Source organism: Salmo salar, chromosome 04 (genome assembly GCF_965601325.2).
Source record: "Salmo salar chromosome 04, fSalSal1, whole genome shotgun sequence".
NCBI classification, from domain to species: Eukaryota; Metazoa; Chordata; class Actinopteri; order Salmoniformes; family Salmonidae; genus Salmo; species Salmo salar.
Window position 1 is genome coordinate 41,948,125 of NC_138294.1, and position 23,669 is coordinate 41,971,793.

The 23,669-nt window shown below is 40.9% G+C and overlaps 1 protein-coding gene across 2 annotated transcripts; it reads left to right on the forward strand.

Annotated features, from left to right (window-relative positions):
• Positions 1–699: 699 nt before the first annotated feature.
• LOC106602898 (CTD nuclear envelope phosphatase 1A) lies at positions 700–23,355 on the forward strand. 2 transcript variants are annotated; one of them, XM_014195881.3, is made up of 9 exons: positions 700–1,022; positions 1,214–1,445; positions 11,683–11,749; positions 13,682–13,800; positions 13,933–14,004; positions 16,433–16,543; positions 16,811–16,922; positions 21,971–22,055; positions 22,184–23,355. In XM_014195881.3, the coding sequence occupies exons 2-9, from the start codon at positions 1,341–1,343 to the stop codon at positions 22,260–22,262; spliced, it is 750 nt and encodes a 249-aa protein (XP_014051356.1). In that variant the 5' UTR covers positions 700–1,022; positions 1,214–1,340; the 3' UTR covers positions 22,263–23,355. The 2 variants fall into 2 exon arrangements, with proteins under 2 accessions (XP_014051356.1, XP_082830523.1); XM_082974397.1 differs by lacking the exon at positions 700–1,022 and having other exon boundaries at positions 1,029–1,445.
• The last annotated feature ends 314 nt before the right edge of the window (positions 23,356–23,669 follow it).

Here is a 23,669-nt window from a genome sequence, read left to right on the forward strand (position 1 = left end):
TTCTTAACAGCTTTTACCACCAAGCCATAAGACTCCTGAACAGCTAATCAAATGGCTACCTAGAGTATTTGCATTGTCCCCCCCCCCTGCAAATTGACTCTGTACCGGTACCCCCTGCATATAGCCTCGCTACTGTTATTTTACCGTTGCTCTTTAATACATTTTTTTTTTACTTAACACTTATTTTTCTTAACTGCATTGTTGGTTAGGGCTTGTAAGTAAGCATTTCACTGTAAGGTCTACTGTACACCTGTTGTATTCGGCGCATGTGACAAAATGTGATTTGATTTAAATAGCCTCTAAAATATATGCAAACAGAGCATAAATGTCTCGGATTTTGTTTTCTTGGAAAGCTGTGAGTGCTATTATATAATAACATATGAGTACTTCTTGCATTTACAACTTGTCTAAGTCTTATCATCAATGAATTCGGTGTAGGAAATGTGGGGGCCTGGTGTCCAATGAGGCTTTATGTGTGTGTAAAACATTTCATCATGGGTAAGACCAACTCCCTGGCCAACGTGGCTGACAATTGGACAATCTTAGTAAGGTTCATGGCCATTCTAGTATTCTAATTCCTAATTTTATGGTCCCAACTTACACTGCAGACGTTTGTCTGGACTGGAGCCGTTTTAGAACAGCACTGCAGCCTAGCGGTTGTCTGGACTGGGTGTAACAAAATAGTTCTGTCTGGCATTATTTTATCCACCACGGTCATTGATTGCGCTTCATAATAGATTACAGTATATTACAATGCAGTAGTGTATTTATAATGACCTGCCTGTTGGTCAATGCTGGTCTTAACCATATTGAGGTCAGTACCTGTGGCCTGGGTGTGACTATTTCGCGGGAGGAAAGTATTTGAAAGGAGCGCATGTTTTTCTCTACGGAAGTGACAGCGATACACTTATGGCGGCACTCTGTCCATTTCCTGATTTGTTTGAAAGTTGTGTTGACGGTGTCTAGTTGGGACTTTTGCCATATTTCGTAAACCAACTTATTTATCAACGAAACTAAGCAAGGTTAGAAGGGCATTGTTTGCATTTCATAAAGACATCTTCTTTTCACACTTTAATGAACGTCTAGCTTGCGAGGGCTAGGTAGTGACCGAGAACCAGTGAATGTTATTCGTCTGGATTCCTCGCTTTCGTATTTAATGACGGTTTTGCGTGTAGGTTACTTTTTACGTTTTATCTTTTTCATTCATTTTCAGTGGAGTGTGGCGAAAGTGAGATTTGAACTGAGCACACGATTGCCATTGGCCAGTGTCTACGCGACCTGCAGGTTCGGGAAGGAAGAGGCTGGGGTCCCGACTCAACTGGAGTCGCTCGGGTTGTACCATGCTGAAGACCCGTCACCGCTTACTTGGCATTCACACTTTCGTCGGAGTTACATCTAGAATATGGAGATTTATTCTGTACATACTCAGGAAGTATTTACGGACGGTGAGTTTTCTAGAACTAAAAGTGTAATAATTGTGGCCCCTGCTAAGGTATTTCCCCTAATTAATATCACTTGGATAAGTGATATTGGAAGCTGGATAAACTAATATACACACGGCCCATTTGGACTTTCCAATGCTCTTGACAGACAGTTAATCGGAAGCTCTCACACACGCCAATCTATCTATTAAAAGGTCTGAATGGTACTTCACTGTGCTATTTGATTCCAAATTAAATCTTGGTAATTAACATTTCAAAGACATCGAGGAAAACTGTCAAACAGGTGTAATCAATACGGTTTGTCTTAACATGTCCTACTACACTTAGCACAACGCAACATTTAAATTGTTTCATGAGCATAAATACAATGTCTCAGAAATTTTCCATACACACAAAAAGCTTATTTCTCTCAATTTGTGCACAAATGTGTATACAACCCTGTTAGTGAGCATTTCTCCCATGCCAAGATAATTCATCCACCTAACAAGTGTGGGATCTTAAGAAGTTGATTAAACAGCATGATCATTACACAGGTGCACCTTGTGCGGGGGACGACAAATGGCCACTCCAAAATGTGCAGTTTTTTTCACACAACACAATTCCACAGATGTCCCAAGTTGAGGGAACGTGCAGTTGACACATTTTATTTGTCACATGCGCTGAATACAACAGGTGTAGACCTTACAGTGAAATGTTTACTTACAAGCCCTTAACCAACAATGCTTTAAGAAGTTAAGAAAAAAAGAAGTTAAGTAAAAAAATGGATGAGTAGAAAATAAAAGTAACAATTGTTGCAACCCCTATTACTAGCCTGTTAAACCTCTTTTTCGTATCGTCTGAGATTCCCAAAGATTGGAAAGCTGCCGCGGTCATCCCCCTCTTCAAAGGGGGAGACACTCTAGACCCAAACTGCTACAGACCAATATCTATCCTACCCTGCCTTTCTAAGGTCTTCGAAAGCCAAGTTAACAGATTACCAACCATTTCAAATCCCACCGTACCTTTTCCGCTATGCAATCTGGTTACAGAGCTGGTCATGGGTGCACCTCAGCCACGCTCAAGGTCATAAACGATATCATAACCGCCATCGATAAGAGACATTACTGTGCAGCCGTATTCATCGACCTGGCCAAGGCTTTCGACTCTGTCAATCACCATATTCTTATCGGCAGACTCAACGGCCTTGGTTTCTCAAATGACTGCCTCGCCTGGTTCACCAACTACTTCTCTGATAGAGTTCAGTGTGTCAAATCAGAGGGCCTGTTGTCCGGACCTCTGGCAGTCTCTATGGGGGTGCCACAGGGTTCAATTCTTGGGCTGACTCTTCTCTGTATACATCAATGATGTCGCTCTTGCTGCTAGTGATTCTCTGATCCACCTCTACGCAGAAGACACCATTGTGTATACCTCTGGCCCTTCTTTGGACACCGTGTTAACTAACCTCCAGACGAGCTTCAATGCCATACAACTCTCCTTCCGTGGCCTCCAACTGCTCTTAAATGCAAGTAAAACTAAATGCATGCTCTTCAACCGAATGCTGTCCGCCCGTCCAGCATCACTACTCTGGACGGTTCTGACTTAGAATATGTGGACAACTACAAATACCTAGGTGTCTGGTTAGACTGGAAACTCTCTTTCCAGGCTCACATTAAACATCTCCAATCCAAAATTAAATCTAGAATCGGCTTCCTATTTCGCAACAAAGCATTCTTCCCTCATGCTGCCAAACATACCCTCGTTAAAACTGACCATCCTACCGATCGACTTCGGCAGTGTCATTTACAAAATAGCCTCCCAACACTCTACTTAACAAATTGGATACATTCTTTCACAGTGCTATCCGTTTTGTCACCAAATCCCCATTTACTACCCACCACTGCGACCTGTACGCTTTCGTTGGCTGGCCCTCGCATTATATTCGTCGCCAAACCCACTGGCTCCAGGTCATCTGCAAGTCTCTGCTAGGTAAAGCCCCGCCTTATCTCAGCTCACTGGTCACCATAGCAGCACCCACCCGTAGCACGCGCTCCAGCAGGTATATCTCACTGGTCACCCCCAAAGCCAATTCTTCCTTTGGCTGCCTTTCCTTCCACTTCTCTGCTGCCAATGACTGGAATGAACTGCAAAAATCACTGAAGCTGGAGGCTCATATCTCCCTCACTAGCTTTAAGCACCAGCTGTCAGAGCAGCTCACAGATCACTGCACCTGTACATAGCCCATCTGTAAATAGCCCATCCAACTACCTCATCCCCATACTGTATTTATTTTTCTTGCTCCTTTGCACCCCAGTATCTCTACTTGCACATTCCTCTTCTGAACATCTACCATTCCAGTGTTTTAATTGCTATATTGTAATTACTTCGCCACCATGGCCTATTTATTGCCTTACCTCCCTTTTCCTACCTCATTTGCACATACAGTATATAGACTTTTTTCTACTGTATTATTGACTGTGTTTGTTTATTCCATGTGTTACTCTGTGTTGTGTGTCGAACTGCTTTGGCCGCTTCGCAGTTGCAAATGAGAACTTGTTCTCAACTAGCCTACCTGGTTAAATATAGGTAAAAAAAAAAATAGTACTGGATTATATGTATGCATGCATGTATGTATGTATGTATGTATATATATGGCCAGCATCCCGGAGTTGCCTCTTCGCTGTTGAGACTGGTGTTTTGCGGGTACTATTTAATGAAGCTGCCAATTGAGGACTTGTGAGGCGTCTGTTTCTCAAACTAGAGACACTAATGTACTTTTTCTCTTGCTCAGTTGTGCACCGGGGCCTCCCACTCCTCTTTCGATTCTGTTTAGAGCCAGTTTGTGCTGTTCTGTGAAGGGAGTAGTACACAGCGTTTACAAGATCTTCAGTTTCTTGGCAATTTCTCGCATGGAATAGCCTTAATTTCTCAGAACAAGAATAGACTGACGAGTTTCAGAAGAAAGTTCTTTCCTTCTGGCCATTTTGAGCCTGTAATCAAACCCACATGCTGATGCTCCAGATACTCAACTCTTCTAAAGAAGGCCAGTTTTATTGCTTTAATCAGAACAACAGTTTTCAGCTGTGCTAACATAGTTGCAAACGGGTTTTCTAATGATCAATTAGCCTTTTAAAATGATAAACTTGGATTAGCTAACACAGCGTGCCATTGGAACACAGGAGTGATGGTTGCTGATAATGGGCCTCTGTACGCCTGTGTAGATATTCCATAAAAAAATCTGCAGTTTCCCGCTACAATAGTCATTTACAACATTAACAATGTCTACACTGTATTTCTGATCAATTTCATGTTATTTTAATGGACCAAAAAACTTGCTTTTCTTTCAAAAACACTGACATTTCTAAGTGACCCCAAACTTTTGAATGGTAGTGTGTATATAGAAAAATGATCCAGCAACTTTGCACAGCCATTGAAGAGGAGTGGGACAGCATTCCACAGGCCACAATCAACAGCCTTATCACCTCTATGCAAAGGAGATGTTGCGCTGCATGAGGCAAATGGTGGCCACACCAGATACTGACTGGTTTTCTGTTCTACGACCCCTTTTAATTTTTTTTATATAGGTTTCTGTGACCAACAGATGCATATCTGCCTTCCCAGTCATGTGAAATCCATAGATTAGGGCCTAATTCAATAATTTAAATTATGTTTATATTTTTGTTCAGTATAGATTTAGTGACCTGGTGATGTATTCCACAGCGGCTCCCAGAGTCTAACACTGAATCCTAACATGTCCTGCCATGACCCATAACTGTTATTAGACAGTAAGTGTTTGATGTGTAGCCAGTAGTGATGCGTGGGTCAGATGTTTGTTCACCGGACACGCCTGCTATTGCTAATAATCCATCCGCTACCCCCCTGACTATAGGCGTTAAAGTGAAAATCTGAGGCCCGCACCCGACCCTAACTCAGCAATATAGATATTGTGCTGTACAGTCAGATGGCAGAACCATTTTTTGACCGGCCTTTTTAGATAGGCATATGTTTATGCTTATAATTTGACATTTTGTTAATCAACTTGTCTATAATTAGATACATGCAGATTCTCTTCTGTTGGTCTACTTGTTGCCCTAGAAGTCTAAATGAGCTTTTGCTCGCCAGAACGTCATAAATCATCAGAACGAATGCTTCAATCTACAATGAACATAATTTAACATGCAACAATTTCAACATTTTTACTGAGTTACAGTTCAAATAAGGAAATCAGTCAATTCAAATTAATTCATTAGGCCCTAATCTATGGATTTCACATGTCTGGGAATACAGACATGCATCTGTTGGTCACAGATACCTTAAAAGAAAAGGTAGGGGCGTGGATCAGAAAACCAGTCAATATTGTGACCATTTGCCTCATGCAGCGTGACATATCTCCTTTGCATAGAGTTGATAAGGCTGTTGATTGTGGCCTGTGAAATGGTTTCCCATTCATCTTCAATAGCTGTGCGAAGTTGCTGGATATTGGCGGGAACTGTAACGCGCTGTTGCACATGTTGATCCAGAGCATCCCAAACTTGCTCAGTGGGTAGCGACATGTCTAGTGAGTATACAAGCCATGGAAGAACTGGGATGTTTTCAGCTTCCAGGAATTGTGTTCAGATCCTTGCGACATGGCCATGCGTTATCATGCTGAAACATGAGGTGATGGCGTTGAATTAATGGCATGATAACGAGCCTCAGGATCTCGTCACAGTATCTCTGTGCATTCAAGTTGCTATCGATAAAATGCAGTTGTGTTCATTGTCTGTAGCTTATGCCTGCCCATACCGTAACCCCACCTCTACCATGGGGCACTCTGTTCACAATGTTGACAACAGCAAACCGCTCACCCACACAACGCCATACATGATGTCTGCCATGTACAGTTGAAACCGAGATTTATCCATGAAGAGCACACTTCTCCAGCATGCCAGTAGCCATTGAAGGTGAGCATTTGCCCACTGAAGTCGGTTTACGACGCCAAACTGCAGTCAGGTCAAGACCCTGGTAAGGACGACTAGCATGCAGATGAGCTTCCCTGAGAGTTTGTACAGAAATTCTAAGGTTGTGCAAACCCACAGTTTCATCAGCTGTTTGGGTGGCTGGTCTCAGATGATCCCGCAGGTGAAGAAGCTGGATGTGGAGGTCTTGTGCTGGCGTGGTTACACGTGGTCCGTGGTTGTGAGGCCAGTTGGACGTACTGCCAAATTCTCTAAAACGATATTGGATGCTGCTTATGGTAAAGAAATTAACATTAAATTCTTGGCAACAGCTCTGGTGGACATTCCTGCAGTCCATATGTCAGTTGCACGCTCCCTCAACTTGAGACATCTGTTGCATTGGGTTATGTGAGACAGCTGCACATTTTAATGGTCTTTTGTCCCCAGCACAAGTTGCACCTATGTAATGATCATGCTGTTTAATCAGCTTCTTGATTTTCCACACCTGCCAGTTGGATGGATTATCTTGGCAAAGGAGAAATGCTCAATAACAGGGATGTAAGAAATTTCTGCACACGATTAGAGAAGCCTTTTGTGCGTATGGAACATTTCTGGGATCTTCTATTTTACCTCTTGAAATGTGGGAGACACACTTTACATATGTTTTTATATTTTTGTTAAGTGTAGTTGAAGTTGATAGGCATACATGTCTTTAATTTCTGCTTCTCCCATTCAGTAAAGACTTTTATGGACCAAGGAGAAATGCAATAACTCTAAATTAACGTGAGAGATTTCCCATCCCAAATTTCAGTTTGAATGGTTTTAAGGCAACTGAAAGCTGTTAAAACGATCAAACATGTTTTTCATAAGATTTAAGTTCAGCTTGGATGCATATTTTGTGGTTGGAATACTATCAGCTTTTATGATGCTAAAGATGGCAGCTTTACAGATGATCCCCAACCGCGCATTCATTCTCTCAAGATGCTGAAAGAATGAAATAATATTTTTCCCCTATTGTTCCCCAGTCAACTTACATTTGGTGTATAATTTTACTGTAAGAAATCCTTAATTCTGCAGGAGCTCATATTGTAGTAGGCTATATGAGAGGTTATAAACCTACAGTCAGTGTCCAGATTTCAGTTAGGCTACTATTCCATTTAACCCATCTGAACAGTCAACCTGGACTGAGGTAATATACAGTGAGGGGAAAATAGTATTTGATCCCTTGCTGATTTTGTACGTTTGCCCACTGACAAAGAAATGATCAGTCTATAATTTTAATGGTAGGTTTATTTGAACAGTGAGAGACAGAATAACAACAAAAAAATCCTGAAAAACGCATGTCAAAAATGATTTGCATTTTAATGAAGGAAATACGTATTTGACCCCTCTGCAAAACATGACTTAGTACTTGGTGACAAAACCCTTGTTGGCAGTCAGAGGTCAGACGTTCTTGTAGTTGGCCACCAGGTTTGCACACATCTCAGGAGGGATTTTGTCCCACTCCACTTTGCAGATCTTCTCCAAGTCATTAAGGTTTCGAGGCTGACGTTTGGCAATTCGAACCTTCAGCTCCCTCCACAGATTTTCTATGGGATTAAGGTCTGGAGACTGGCTAGGCCACTCCATGACCTTAATGTGCTTCTTCTTGAGCCAATCCTTTGTTGCCTTGGCCGTGTGTTTTGGGTCATTGTCATACTGGAATACCCATCCACGACCCATTTTCAATTCCCTGGCTGAGGGAAGGAGGTTCTCACCCAAGATTTGACGGTACATGTCCCCATCCATCGTCCCTTTGATGCGGTGAAGTTGTCCTGTCCCCTTAGCAGAAAAACACCCCCAAAGCATAATGTTTCCACCTCCATGTTTGACGGTGGGGATGGTGTTCTTGGGGTCATAGGCAGCATTCCTCCTCCTCCAAACACGGTGAGTTGAGTTGATGCCAAAGAGCTCCATTTTGGTCTCATCTGACCACAACACTTTCACCCAGTTGTCCTCTGCCAATGAACATCTGAATGATTCAAACTTCAGATGGGCATGTATAGGTGCTTTCTTGAGCAGGGGGACCTTGCGGGCGCTGCAGGATTTCAGTCCTTCACGGCGTAGTGTGTTACCAATTGTTTTCTTGGTGACTATGGTTCCAGCTGCCTTGAGATCATTGACAAGATCCTCCCGTGTAGTTCTGGGCTGATTCCTCACCGTTCTCATGGTCATTGCAACTCCACGAGGTGAGATCTTGCATGGAGCCCCAGGCCGAGGGAGATTGACAGTTATTTTGTGTTTCTTCCATTTGCGAATAATCGCACCAACTGTTGTCACCTTCTCACCAAGCTGCTTGGCGATGGTCTTGTAGCCCATTCCAGCCTTGTAGGTCTACAATCCTGTCCCTGACATCCTTGGAGAGCTCTTTGGTCTTGGCCATGGTGGAGAGTTTGGAATCTGATTGCTTCTGTGGACAGGTGTCTTTTATACAGGTAACAAGCTGAGATTAGGAGCACTCCCTTTAAGAGTGTGCTCCTAATCTCAGCTCGTTACCTGTATAAAAGACACCTGGGAGCCAGAAATCTTTCTGATTTGAGAGGGGGTCAAATACTTATTTCCCTCATTAAAATGCAAATCAATTTATAACAATTCTGACATGTGTTTTTCTGGATGTTTTTGTTATTCTGACTCTCACTGTTCAAATAAATCTACCATTAAAATTAGACTGATTTCTTTGTCAGTGGGCAAACGTACAAAATCAGCAAGGGATCAAATACTTTTTTCACTCACTGTAAATCCGGGACACTCCAATTAGTATGATATGTTACATTTCGTATGGTATTTATTCATTTGTGGATGTCCATCATCCATTTTGTATGATACCTTTGGTCACCTAGTGTATGTGGACACCTGCTCGTCGAACAGCTAATTCCAAAATCATTGGCATTAATATGGAGTTTGCTGCTATAACAGCCCCGACTCTTCTGGGAAGGCTTTTCACTTGATATTGGAACATTGCTGCAGGGACTTGCTTCCATTCAGCCACAAGAGCATTAGTGAGGTTGGGCAATTAGGCCTGGCTCGCAGTCGGCGTTCCAATTCATCCCCAAGGTGTTCGACGGGGTTAAGGTCCGGGCTCTGTGCAGGCCAGTGAAGTTCTTCCAAACCCATCTCGACAAACCATTTATGTATGGACCTCGTTTGTGCACGGGGGCATTGTCATGCTGAAACAGGAAAGGGCTTTCCCCAAACTGTTGCCATGAAGTTGGAAGCACAGAATTGTCTAGAATGTCATTCTATTCTTTAGCATTAAGATTTCCCTTCACTGGAACTAAGGGGCCTAACGCCAACCATGAATAATGGTCTGGGGCTGTTTTTCCCTTTTCTACCAAACTTTACGGTTGAAACTATGTATTGGGGCAGGTAGCGTTCTCCTGGCATCCACCAAACCCAGATTAGTCAGTCAGACTGCCAGATGAGGAGCCTGATTCATCACTCCAGAGATCACGTTTCCACTGCTCCAGAGTCCAATGGCGGTAAGCTTTACACCACTCCAGCCGACGCTTGGCATTGCACATAGTGATTTTAGGCTGCTTGGCCATGGATATCCATTTCATGAAGTCCCATACTAAGTTATTTTGCTGACGTTGCTTTCAGAGGCGGTTTGGAACTTGGTAGTGAGTGTTGCAACCGAGAACAGCCCATTTTTATGCACTACACGATTCAGCACTTGGCGGTCCTGTTCTGTTAGCTTGTGTGGCCTACCACTTCACGGTTGAGCCGTTGTTGCTCTTAGACGTTTCCACTTCACAACAACAGCACATAAAATTGACCGGGGCAGCTCTAGCAGGGCAGAAATTTGACGAACTGACTTGTTGGAAAGGTGGCATCCTATGACAGTGCCACGTTGAAAGTCACTGAGTTCTTCAGTAAGGCTATTCTACTGCCAATGGTTGTCTATGGAGATTGCACGGCTGTGTGCTCAATTTTATACACCTGTCAGCAACGTGTGTGGCTGAAATGGAAGAATCCACTAATTTGGAGTGTCCACATACACAAAAAAGTATGTTACCAATTGTAATTCGTACAATAAGTTACAAATTCCAGTTTGTTTTTGCTAACGTTAGTTAGGTGGCTAACATTAGTGACGTAGCTAACGCTAGCTAGGCTAGGGGTTAAGGTTAGGTTAAAGGTTTAGGTGAAGGTGAAGGTTTAGCTAACATGCTAAGTAGTTGCTAAGTAGTTGCTAGTAAGTAGTTGCAAAGTTCTTAATGAGCTAAAATGCTGAAGTTGTCCATGAGATTTGAAACCACAACCTTTGGGTTTCTAGACGTTCGAGTTATACGTCCACCCATCCACCTCAACCAATCGCCCTACTTTTTTGTTTTTGCATTAAGTAACCTGTCTTATGTAACCATACCAAACGTAACACATCTTACTAATTTGAGTCCTGGATTTACATTTACTATGGCACGTCTAGTTTATGAGACTAGGCTGGAACAGTTCAGTTCCCTTGATGTGCCATTTAAGTCCCCATTTTGTGACAATTTTTTTTAGCACCTCACGATCATCACACGAGTCATCGTCTCGTACCACTTTACCAAATCTTTCCCAAACAGACTACTTTTCTGGGTTTCACTTCTATTTATTTTTAACTTCTCTTATTGAATGAACGGCAATGTTTTTGCCTCACTTTATCGACGTTCGCTTTTTCTGCCCAAGTTCCCAAATGCATTTGTCAATTGGCGTGTATTTGGCGTGCTACAGTTAGGCCCTAAAGCTTAGGCTAAGGCTATAGGCTAACGCCAGATAAAAAAAATTATGAAAGAAAAACTTCCATGTCGCCTATAGATACAACTTGCACTAGAATTATACATGTAGGCATTTTTTATGCATTATTTTCTCTCTATTCAAACCGCCTAGAACCCACCCGCCCTTCATCCACCCAATATTTCATGACCCTAAAACCAGCCGCACCCTCTCATATAACTGCGGGGACTGCGGGTTGAGTCAACCTGCGCATCACTAGTACTGTACCCACAACTATCTGACTGTCAGTATACACTGACACCTACAGAAATGACTTCTTTACTTTATAGACATCTGTCTGGAACCCATCAGAGGGTTGTTCAGTTCACACAACTGATCTAGGCCTAGTTCCAAGTGAATAGAGAACAACAACAAAAAATATTTTTAAAATACTCCAGCACGCTGGTATTTCTCCACAATGTATTTAACAAATGGCCTATTGTGTTTATCCCAAAAATATTTTTGACTAGTTAAGTTTTGGTAATTTGACATTTCAGTTTATCAATTGTGACAGTTGCTCATCTCTACCTCTGCAGATAATCCAGTACCAAACAGTGCGTTATGACACGTATGCTCTGTCGCCTGTGTCCAGAAACAGACTCAGTAAGTATCCTGTCACTATAGTGTCTAAAAGGTCAAAGGGTCTTAATCTTGTCCCAGATCTGTTACTGCTGCCTTTACTTTTTTTACAGTACAAAACATACAAAAGACAACATACAAACATCATCACACCTGCCCAGACCCACTTGTTCTCACCCCTATCTCCAGTGCCTGCGCTACTCTGCCACGTCCTCAAAATGCACCATTTTATTCCTCTGTCGCCCACACTCTTGACAATATTTAAATAATGAAGCATATTATTTTTCCATTGTCTCAACGATGGTTGTTTTTCCAGTTATGTAAAAAAAAAAAAATTATACCAAAATAATTAAGAGTATCGTCCAACCCATCTTCAATATGTACCCATTGTTCCTTTTTAGTGCATTAAAATTGTTTTGAAATATATATTTACCTTGTTTTCTCCCCAATTTTGTGATATCCAATTGGTAGTTAGTCTTGTCCCATCGCTGCAACTCCCCTATGGACTCTGGAGAGGCGAACGTCGAACCATGCATCCTCCAGAACATGACCCTGCCAAGCTGCACTGCTCGCTTAACCCGGAAGCCAGCCGCACCAATGTGTCGGAGGAAACACCTGCCACAAGGAGTCCCTAGAGCGTGATGGGACAAGGAAATCCCGGCCCGCCAAAGCCTCCCCTAACCCGGACGACACTGAGACAATTGTGCGCCGCCTCATGGATCTCTCGGTCACGGCCGGCTGTGACACAACCTGGAATCGAACCCTGGGCTGTAGTGACGCATCAAGCATTGCGATGCAGTGCCTTAGACCGCTCTGCCTCTCGGGAGGCCTGTAGTGCATTCAAACATATGTCTCAAGTAAAAGCCTTGGTTGGTGAGTTGATACAATTCCCAAGTCAGAGGTTAAAACCATATAAAGACTTATGGCAGAGTATACTTTTTTTAAAGAATGTCTTCGGTGGGGTAATTGGCATTACCGAGAATAAAAAATATATACATTTTGGGAGCTATGCCATTCTGAAGAGGTTTATTCTACCTATCAGATTCATGGGAAGATTGTTCCATTTTAATTAGGTCTGTTTTCATATTGTTGAGTAATGGGATAAAGGTATCTTTTTAAATTTGTTGTTTTGTCAGTTTAAGTATCCTAAGTATTTTATATTTTTTTGTGGTCCACCTAAAGGATTGCTGTAGATCATGAGTTATTCTTTTTATTTTACCTGTTGCCATTATTTCAGGTTTTTTTACATGTACATTTTATATCCTGAGATTGAATTATTCTTAAAATATTTAACAAGGGAGGCATTGAGTTTTCAATATTGGTCAGGTATATCAGGAGATCGGCAAATAAGTTTAGATTATATTCATGTTTACCAATACTGATAGCTGTTACGTTTTGGGTCCTGTCTAATTCTTTCTGCAATTGCCAGTGCAAACAGGAGGGGAGAGAATACATCTGTCTTGTTCCCCTTTCTTAAGCAATTTCAGATAATGTATTATTTGTGTATTTTTGCTTTAGGATATTTATAATATTTTTATTACATTTATTTCAGCTGGAAAGTTGAAGGCTTGCAGAGTTTAAAAAAATATTTTTTATAGGAAAGACCATTCAAGACCGTTGAAAGCCTTTTCGGCATCAACAGCCATTATTGAATCTTTTTTTTTTTAGCGTATTGTATCGTACTGAAACATGTTCTTGTATTTTTTTGTAAATGTCTTATGTCTAAACTATTATTGTCGTTGTCATGACATTGAATGTAAGGGTTGCAAGCGACAGAACAAACAAAACTTGGACCAGGCTATGACAGTATGAGTTATTGGTATGACTTAACAAACAGATCTGGGACCAGGCTAGAGACCAGAGATCTATGGCTTTGAAATTGAAAAATGAGAGGTTACTTGTTTAGTTTTTCTCTGTGGTATTGACTGTGATTGGACTTGGGCTCCTGCTCATCAGATGCAGTCAAGAGGAAGATTCTGGTGCTGGACCTTGACGAGACCCTAATCCACTCCCACCATGATGGTGTGGTGAGACCCAAAGTGAAACCAGGCACTCCACCAGACTTCATCCTAAAGGTATTGGCCTATATGTTCACTGTCTGATTTAATTAGCGTCGTGCTGTCACCTTGTTAACACACGCCAGACTGACTCACATGCCTAACCTTAACTGTTCTCTTTTATTCATATTCTCTTTCTCTCCCGTGAAGGTGTTAATCGACAAATATCCTGTCAGGTTTTTAGTATATAAAAGACCGCATGTGGACTTCTTCTTAGAAGTGGTAAGTGTCAACATCCAAATAAGTACAATATAGTAGCAAGTATGAACATTATTCAAATAAGCTTTGGTTATAGGATTTCAAGCAGCTAAATACTTTTGTTAGCATCTTGTTTATTCTCTCTGCAGTGTTTCTTGGTGCCAAAAACTGGTTAGAGTTGTGCTTTGAATAAAGTACTGTATCTTGACGTTTGAGTTGGGGCTATTGTCGTGGTGCTATTTAAAATACAGAGAGGAGGATGGCAGTTTTATTATTGCAGTTTAAATCATGAAATTATATTGAAGGATGAATGGATATTACGACAATTACGGTGAAAGGATGGTTAACTGGAAAAAAAATAAAAAATACATGACAGTGATTTGATATATGGTAAAACAAATGCATATAAATGTACTCATAAACCTCATAACATTTCAAAGGAATATCACAGGAGTGAAAGTTAAGCAATGGGTTAAAACATGAGTAAAATAAAGTTCTGGTAAACATATCAATTAGTAACAGTAAATGTTGTCAATCAAATTCGAATACAAATCAATAAATAAGAACTTATGTGATCAATAAATGCATCCAAAACACAAAGGAAAGGTTATAAGAGAAGGTGTGTTGTAACAAACACACTGAAAAGGTAAGGTCTGGCACTGATGCTTTTTTTTTCTTTGGTATCATGGTGGTTCGCACATTTTGTTTGTTCATGCTGCCACCTACTGTGTGGGAGTGTAGTCGATCACGTTACATTTTGTGATACAAAAATAAAAAGGACCAACTAACCCTACACTGAGTGTACCAAACATTAGGAACACCTTCCTAATATATCGATTTGCATCCCTTTTGCCCTCAGAACAGGCTTAATTTGTAGGAGAATTGACTCTACAAGGTGTCAAAAGCATTCCACAGGGATGCTGGCTCATGTTGATGTCCAATGCTTCCTTCCCTCAGTTGTCAAGTTGGCTGGGTGTCCTTTGGGAGGTGGACCATTCTTGATACACATGGGAAACTGTTCAGTGTGAAAAGCCCTGCAACGTTGCAGTTCTTGAAACACTCAAACTGGTGTGCTTGGCACCTACTACCATACCCCCGCACTTAAATATTTTGTCTTGCCCATTCACCCTCTGAATGGCACACAGTAACAATCCATGTCTCAAGGCTGAAAAATCTGTCTAACCTGTCTGCTACACTGATTTGAAGTAAATTTAATAAGTTACATCAATAAGGGATCATAGCTTTCACCTGGTCAGTCTGTCTTGGATAGATCAGGTGTTTTGTACACTGTCTATACCACTATTTCCTAAAAATGATAATACCACCCCATTACACTACTTTGACTGTAACTGATCTTACACCAGGCCAGTGGCCTGGGAGGACAGTACTCTTTCGTTCCACACACCTTGTAACTCTTCTGCAGTAAAACCTCATACACCCAAGTACTTCTCTGCAGCTCCCACCACAACCATCTGTTTTCTGTGATTTCCGTTCTATTTCTACAGTTGATAACCATGGCAATGAATGTGAAGAAGCCAACCTTACCGAAGCAGAAATTCATATCACTTTGTATTGCCCAAGGCCTGGTACTCACCCTTCACCCATCATCCTTTACTCCAGTGTTTCCCAAACTCGGTCCTCGGGAACCCAAGGGGTGCATGTTTTGGTATTTGCCCTAACACCTGCACAGCTGATTTCAAATCATCAAAGCTTGATGATTATTTGAATCTGCTGTGTAGTGCTAGAGCAAAAACCAAAACGTGCACCCCTTGGGCCCCCGAGGACCGACTTTGGGAAACCCTGCTCTACTCTCTTCACTGCCTCCAGCATATGACACCTTCTGTTCTACTCTGACCCTGGCAGCCTCAACTTGTCTCTCTCGCACCAGGTATTTCTGATCCCCAGCAACATGGGCACCGCCACAATTGACTTTATTTTTTCACCGATACTACACATTCCTTTGTCCCATGCCCTCCTGCACACTTCTCACATCTCGGAATCTCCCTCCTACACACTGCTGCAACATGACCATAAGCTTGGCATCTGAAACACTAATGGGTTCACCACAAAAGCTCTTACAGGATAACTGAAATATTCTAACATGACTTTGTCAGGTAGAATGCTTCAAAACTCAATGACAGACAGTGTCTTCTCAGTTTTGCCACACTGATTAGGGAAAGGTGTGTGTGTGTGTATTTAAAGCCTCTGCTGGAGGAGGATTGGACAGGGTAGAGTGCTTGGTGATAGAATGAGGGGGACTGTCAGTCAGGGTAGGGGCAATTGGACAACAGTGATGACAAATGTATTTGTAAAGTGTTTTGAGCTAGCAATCAATACATTTTCATTTTGGGGTTGTGTACTATACAGTTAATCTATTTGATTTATAATTTTGTGCATGTTTGTTTGGTGGATCTCTTAGCTGTTTGTGTGAGATGTAACTCAATGTTTTTAGGTGAGTCAGTGGTATGAGCTGGTGGTTTTCACGGCCAGTATGGAAATATATGGCTCAGCCGTGTCTGACAAGCTAGACAGAGACTTCCTTAAACGAAGATACTACAGACAGGTAAACAAACCCACTGACAGGTTCACTTCAGCTCTGTACAGTTATGCACTCTGCTGAGTCTTACACTCTGAGGGCTGGTTTCCCGGATACAGATTAATGCCTCATCTTATCCTAAAAAGCACTTTCAATAAAAATTCTGTGTCCAGGAAACCGGCCCTGATTGTCTCTGTCATTATTTAAAGGTTCTCTCTATGTAAAGTTAGACTTATCACTCTTTTGCAACATATAAAACTGACTTTTATTCCTAATTTTCATTTCTCTATTTAGCACTGTACATTGGATCTGGGTAGCTATTTTAAAGATCTTTCTGTGGTGCACAATGATCTATCTAGTGTAGTCATCCTGGACAACTCGCCTAGAGCCTACCGCATCCACCCTAGTAAGCAGCTGTTACCATGTTATAATGACTACATGTTAGGCTTGGGTGATATACCATTTAAGAAAGATAAGTCACTTGGGGGCTGTGTGCTCCACCCCATGCATATAATGATTTATGTCAAATTATATCCAGCTCAGGGCTCCAGCTTTGCATTTTGTTTGCTAAGTGGGTAGTTGTCAAAAATCAAGCTTTTTGGTTACAGCAGTCATTCTAGTCTGAGTACTAGTCTCTTTAGCTAACATTCCGCTCCTCCCACTCCTTGTCATTGCTAAAGAGACTGGCCTTTCTGCCATGTTCAAATATGAACATTCATCATTAATGAGCTCGAGGAGAACAGAAGAGTTAATCATGATTCGATAACCCTCACAGCTATAATCCAATTACGATTATCCAAATATTGGCACTATATCCCTTTTTTTTTCTTCCACAGAACACATTGGTATCCAGTTGTTAAGCAACCATATTTTGTTTGTCCAGACAAAACCAGTCCATCAAAATCAAGCTGCATATTGAATGTTGAGATTGCCCGAAACGCCAGTCTCTTTGGCAATGACACGGAGTGGAATGTTAGCTAAAAAGACTGGTACCCAGACTAGAGACGTTCAATCCCTTTCTCGATCAAGATCCCTGTTGCCTAAATTGTTTTGTGATTTTATTTATCCCCCCCCCCCCCAATTTTTATTTTCTTAATAGCGCCTCTTGTGTGCACTTCCGGTAATACCGTATACCCCGGTATGGTACAGAAATTGTATGATAATCTGGATACCGCCCAACCCTACTACATGTACAGGTAACTGCCAAAATAAAGGAAACACTTGAGTAAACGATGGATATAAAATATGTTGAAAGAAGGCGCGGCTCCTGAGTTAATGGAACGATTTTCCCATTTTGAATGTTATACTGTTTTTGTGCATCTCTGAGCGATGTTCCATTGATTTCCAGGGTCATTTCATGTATATCTGAGCTATTGACGTTCAAGCAGGCAGAAATTCAGCCGGTATCACGTAGCATTGCAATAAAGCCAATCACTACACTGGAAGTTAATAGGAATACGACTTTTAGGTCATTGACCGTTGCGAATGTCAGACTCCACTCTGCGAGGCACATCGATCTATACGTTGAACATGTGAGATTGTAGACAGCTATATTGATAGTGCAGTTTGTTTAGGCGATTTTACAGCTAATTAGCTACTTTACATGCTGTTGCCCAGCCAGCCCATAGAGAGAGCATTGCATTGTGGGTTGACTTGAGCTGCCTCAAATTTCCACATTTCACATTGCTATCAACCTTATTATAACAACAAAATGTGTTCACCCCAAAAATATTGTTATAACATATTAGTGTTATTTAACAATTAAATTATAGGAATTAGTGGTTTTGGGTGTATTTTTCCATTTAATTAAGCAATTAACATCCCATCATGCTTAGGGTAGAGTCCTGCATACCTACAGTTTCCCGCGGACGACCCGCAAAAAAAAATCTGCTGGCATGTGGAATGAAAACATTTTAAGCCGAGGGTCGGCACACTGTTCAGAACAATTATTCTGTCGGTATGAAATGTTTTAAATCAAGAAACGTTTTACAAATCCAGGAGCTTGTGTTGCATTGTTCCGAATTCCATTCTGTAATAATGAGGCAGACATCGTAGCCTACGCCTAGATGGATACACAGCCTGCAAAAAGTGCAAGCAGGTATTTGTTTACGATAATTCAGTTAATTATTAATTCAGGCTTTCGATCAGACCATTTTCAGGGCATTTTATGTTCCAACTTGTGTGGCTGGAAAAAGTTTGAGGATAGCCTACTAAATAAATGTAGGCTATTTTTGCAGCCCATAGCCTATTCCATTCTCAGAATTGTTTAAGTTTCAATTAAAATATTTATTTGAACTAAACAATATTGAATGTAAAGGTTTTGTTATGCCAGCTATAGGCTTTCATTAGGTAAGAAAGCTAATTAGATTATTTTTTTTTTTTTCTAAAGTGATTTGAGTTAATGTATTGGGAAAATAAGATATTGTTATTAATTCATGGCATGGTTTCTTTTTGTCCAAATGTTGGATAGACATGCAGACAAATTCATGTATGGAAGGGGAATAGCCTGGAGTCATAAACTATTTAAATAAATTGATGTTATTTGGTGGGTCACGGATTGGATCTCGGGAACAATTCAATGCGGGTGGGTCAGGTTACAGAGGGAGATCTTCCCCGATGTCGGGTATTTGTTGGCTCGGAATTGATGTGCCCAGGGCGGGTCAGGCTCCAAAAAAACTGACCCATGCAGGACTCTGTCATGTATAACAATGCCCAGTTACGCATAATTTTGGATACCATGTCTTGAAGAAGAGATCTCAGTGACTTTGAGAGTGGTCTCAAAGGAGCATAGGGTATTTAAACTGTGTGTGTGTGTGTGTGCGCCTCAGTCAACAGATCTGAACAGTATGGGAGATTCTGGAGCAGCTATGGAGTGATTTCAGTGCCAACAGAAATTGTTTTTGAATTACATCATTTTGAATTAGGATATTGAATTTGAATTCAATGCACACATGTAATCATTGAATTCATAAATTGAACTTGTATTTCATGATTTGAAACTGAATTGAATGAATATTGCTTTCAGTTGTAAAATTTCATTGAATATTCAAGTGTGTGGTGTGTGTGATAAGTTTCAATATGGTATATTGCATTCATTGTCTGTATCAAGTTTACAAACTATAAATTCAGGTGTTTCATATTTTCAACCTCTGAGATTCAGTTTTCAAATTAATTTCTCTAAATTCCTGTTTAAAACTAAACCAACATCCTGGTACTTTGCCAGCCAGGAAAGGTAGAGGAGAACAGAATCAAATGCTCTCTGTGGGAAACAGAAGTTTGGCGTTTTCTGAAGCATGTTGAATTTATTTTTCTTCCGATTAATTTGGCTCTAGCGTTTGAACCGTTTTGGCAACAAGCTATTATTTGAGATCACAGCATCAATATAACTGCCTGTGTTCGAAATCAGGCCTAATGCACAACAACACTTTCAGTGGCAAGCAGAAGGATCTGTGCACTCCATTTAATGAACGCAACAGAGGTGTATTGGTGATCCATGCATGTGGTGAGCAACCTTGCCTGAGACCTGAAGAGCTGTTAGTTTGACTAATGAGGTTCTAACCCAGGTCTCCTGTGCGCCAGACAATGCAACTTTTCAGGTCTCCGACAAGTTACTCATCACGCAAGCGTGGTCACCAAAACCACCTGTTACATTTCACCCCCCCCTTTAACCACTTTGAATAGACCTGACCAATGCCTAGGCTTTATCTCAGCAAGCTAACGGTCACGTTACCCTTACCGGAGACTTGAAACTAACACGTCTTCAGGTTGCTCATCATATTAGCATGTATCACCAAACCACACTGTTTTGATGAGTAACCTTGCTGGCTCTTGAAGACTTCTATTAGTGTAGCAGATGGGGATTTGTGGAACTCGATCCTCAGCATGAAGGGTCGCCCCTTGCACAATTGAAGTCCTTTTTTAATAGCACAATTGGTGGGAATGCTTCAGGAGGGCGGTCGTGTGTTTTTTGAGGCAGAAGTCCTGAGTTTGCTCTCGGTACTGTATGAGCTGAGTCAGGGGGAAGCAGTACTCGTTAATAAGCAAGAAGCAGGTTGTCCTTTTACATTAACTTCCTGAACTTATCCCTATAGGTTTTAGCTAAGTGGGCTAACATAGTCTTGTGACATGTAGGAGACCTGGTTCAAACCCAGTCAGTCACAAGCGCAAGCTTTTAAATAGGGAGTGAAAAGGCTATCCTTAGAAGGGATACGACAGGGCCTTTCAACTATATTCTTAATGGGGGCCAAATTGCGCATTATTGTGACACTCTTCTGTGTCCTGTGCAGCCTGTGATCATCGTAAAGGGGAACGTCCATGTTCCACAGTCTTTGCTTTCAGGAATGGGGTCATAATAGTTTATAGCCAAAACGGTTCAAATGCTGGAGCCAAATTCATAGGAAGAAAATAAATTAAACATACCACATTGGCTTCAGAAACTGTTAGAAGCTTCAGTTTAGCACAGAGAGCATTTGATTCTGTTCTGTTCACCTCTACTTTTCTTGGCTGGCAAAGTACCAGGATGTTATCTCTGGATGAATCTGAATTTGAAAACTGAATCTGAGAAGTTGAATATGCTATTTGAAACTTAAACTTGAAATTATAGTTTAAACTTGATACAGACAATGAATGCAATATCTACCATATTGAAACTGAATATGTAAATATTGGATTAGAATATTCAAACTGCATTTTAAAACAATACAATATTCATTAATTAAATTCCGTTTCAAATCATGAAATAGAATTTATGAATTGAACTTGTATGTCGCATACTTCGTAAACAGGTGTGGACTAAGTGAAATGTTTATTTACGGGCCCTTCCAACAATGCAGAGAAAGAAAATAGAGAAATAATAGAAAAGTAAAACACGTAATTAAAGTAATAATTGATTCACAATGAGTAACGATAGCTTTGCTATATACAAAAGGTACCAGAACTGAGTTGATGTGCAAGGATACGAGGAAATTGTATTGATTCAATTGTAATATTCAATATCCTAAAGCAAATTCAAAATGGGATTCAAATATAATTTCTGCTGGAACTGAAATCACTCCATAAGTGGCACCTGAGGCAGCATTTTCCACCACCATAAACGAAACACCAAATGATGGAATTTCTCATGGAAGAATGGCATCACATCCATTCAATAGAGTTCCAGACTCTTGTAGAATCTATGCCAAGGCATATTGATGCTGTTCTGGCGGCTCGTGGTGGTCCACGCCCTATTAAGACACTTTGTTGGTGTTTCCTTTTATTCTGTCAGTTACCTGTACAACTCACAGGATTATATGTTAAGTGTATTTGGCTATTTATTTCAAACTAAGTTAAGGTAGATGCCAAGTGCCGTTTTCATTGGATTGCTTATACAGAAGGGGCTATTGGGTTGTAACAGTTCTGTCATTGATCTGGCCTGTCTCCGTACCCTCTTGTCAAACATTTGTGTTCGCCTCACAGACAATGCAATACCCATCAAATCGTGGTTCAGCGACCCAAGTGATACAGCTCTACTTAACCTGCTACCCATGCTAGACGCACTTAGGTATGTCTCAAAGATGTTACACCTGTGATGAGCTGCCAAGATTAGTGATACCTCGCATCATAACTTATCAGTATGTTGATTTTCCATAGTAATGTTTCTTTATCTTGCCCTCTTCCTCTCAATCTCAGGTTCACCTCAGATGTCCGATCCGTCCTCAGTCGAAACCTCCATCAGCATCGGCTATGGGGATTCGTCCATCAGAACTAGTATCAGCACCTCCACTTCCTCTCTTTTTAGAATGCCCTTTCTCCTGGTTTGCACGACCCCTTTCTCTGCTCTGCCCACATTTCTCAATCTCCATGGTGTGACCCTTTATAAGAAGAGGGAGGACAAAGACTGGGGGCCACAAATACAGGGGGGGGGGGGGGGCGCTACGTATAAGGAAAACAAAGTGGAGAGGGCAAGGTTTTTTTTTTTCTGAATGGAAACTCTTGCCTTACAGTCCTTGGATTCTGGGAGTTCATGTCGAGTGTTTGTAAGTTTGTGAGTCGACTTGCATTTAGTTACATTTTCTTTTTTTTTTTTTTAGATTATGAAATCTTTTTAACCGTTGACTATGGAAATACTGATGATATGAGACTAAAGAAACCAGTAATTTCTTATTTCCCATCTTATTATAGTTTATGCCCCTAGAACTCAACTCTCGCTCCACTACTATACCCAGTCTATCATTCTTTCTCAACATGTCTGTTAATCTTTTCCGTTTATCATCTACCTTCTCAGGTAAGGGTACTTTTAATAGTTTGGTTCTGGAATTAAAGTTAAGATTAAGGAACAACTAATAGATAACTGATCAACAAGCCTAAATAGAACTGAATATTTACTCACTGGTTAGGGATGGACTGGGTCAGGCCAGGTTGGCAATATCTTTCAATTATTGGGATGTGTGGATTTTTACTGAGGGGTCAACAGGGTGATTAAGTATTGAGTTATTTTCTCCCTTTGAGAATATTTTTTTACTCTTAAATAATTTGTGTTCTATTCAGAGATTTACAGAAATAACTGAAAATTACTTTAACGTTTAGTTGATAGAGAAGACTTCTCCATCCACAGAGCAAAGGTGGGTTTTCTTTTTGATTTTTCAAAAAGCATTCTATTCATGAGCACATTTTGTTCCGTGTACTTTTTAAAGCCTGATTTACACCCATTCACTTTCAACCGTGCACACATTATCACATTTCCTTCAATGTAACCCCAACATCCCAGCTCATTGAACAATGTACGCTAAGGCCTTGGTTGGGTTTCTGTGTCGCTCAAAATCACATCTATCAGTGTTTCCAATAAAATGCTAGGCATCATACTCCTCTTCTTTACTGACTTTTAGATCATGATTGTCTCATGTAGATTATTCTATTACTACTTTTATTTTGTGACCTTAACTTGCTGCATTCCATGGTGAATCTCAAACTAAATTCAGAGCAATCTTTTATTATTTAATGGAGAGTATTTTCTTGTGACTACTGGTACAATAATACAGGTCCCAAGGTTCTCTGGTCTAACAGGGATGGTTGTCACTAGTTAACACAAAGTCAGAATTATGGTTAAACCCTGCAATTTATCTTAACATTTTATTTTAAAACAAACCTTAACCACACTGCAAACCTTATACCTAAC

Excerpts from the sequence above, each read along its gene's own strand:
- LOC106602898 (XM_014195881.3), top strand. The coding sequence starts at position 1,341 with ATGCTGAAGACCCGTCACCGCTTACTTGGCATTCACACTTTCGTCGGA. Across the intron at positions 13,801-13,932 it reads CACCAGACTTCATCCTAAAG|GTGTTAATCGACAAATATCC; the intron begins GTATTGGCCTAT and ends TCTCCCGTGAAG. Across the intron at positions 14,005-16,432 it reads TGGACTTCTTCTTAGAAGTG|GTGAGTCAGTGGTATGAGCT; the intron begins GTAAGTGTCAAC and ends CAATGTTTTTAG.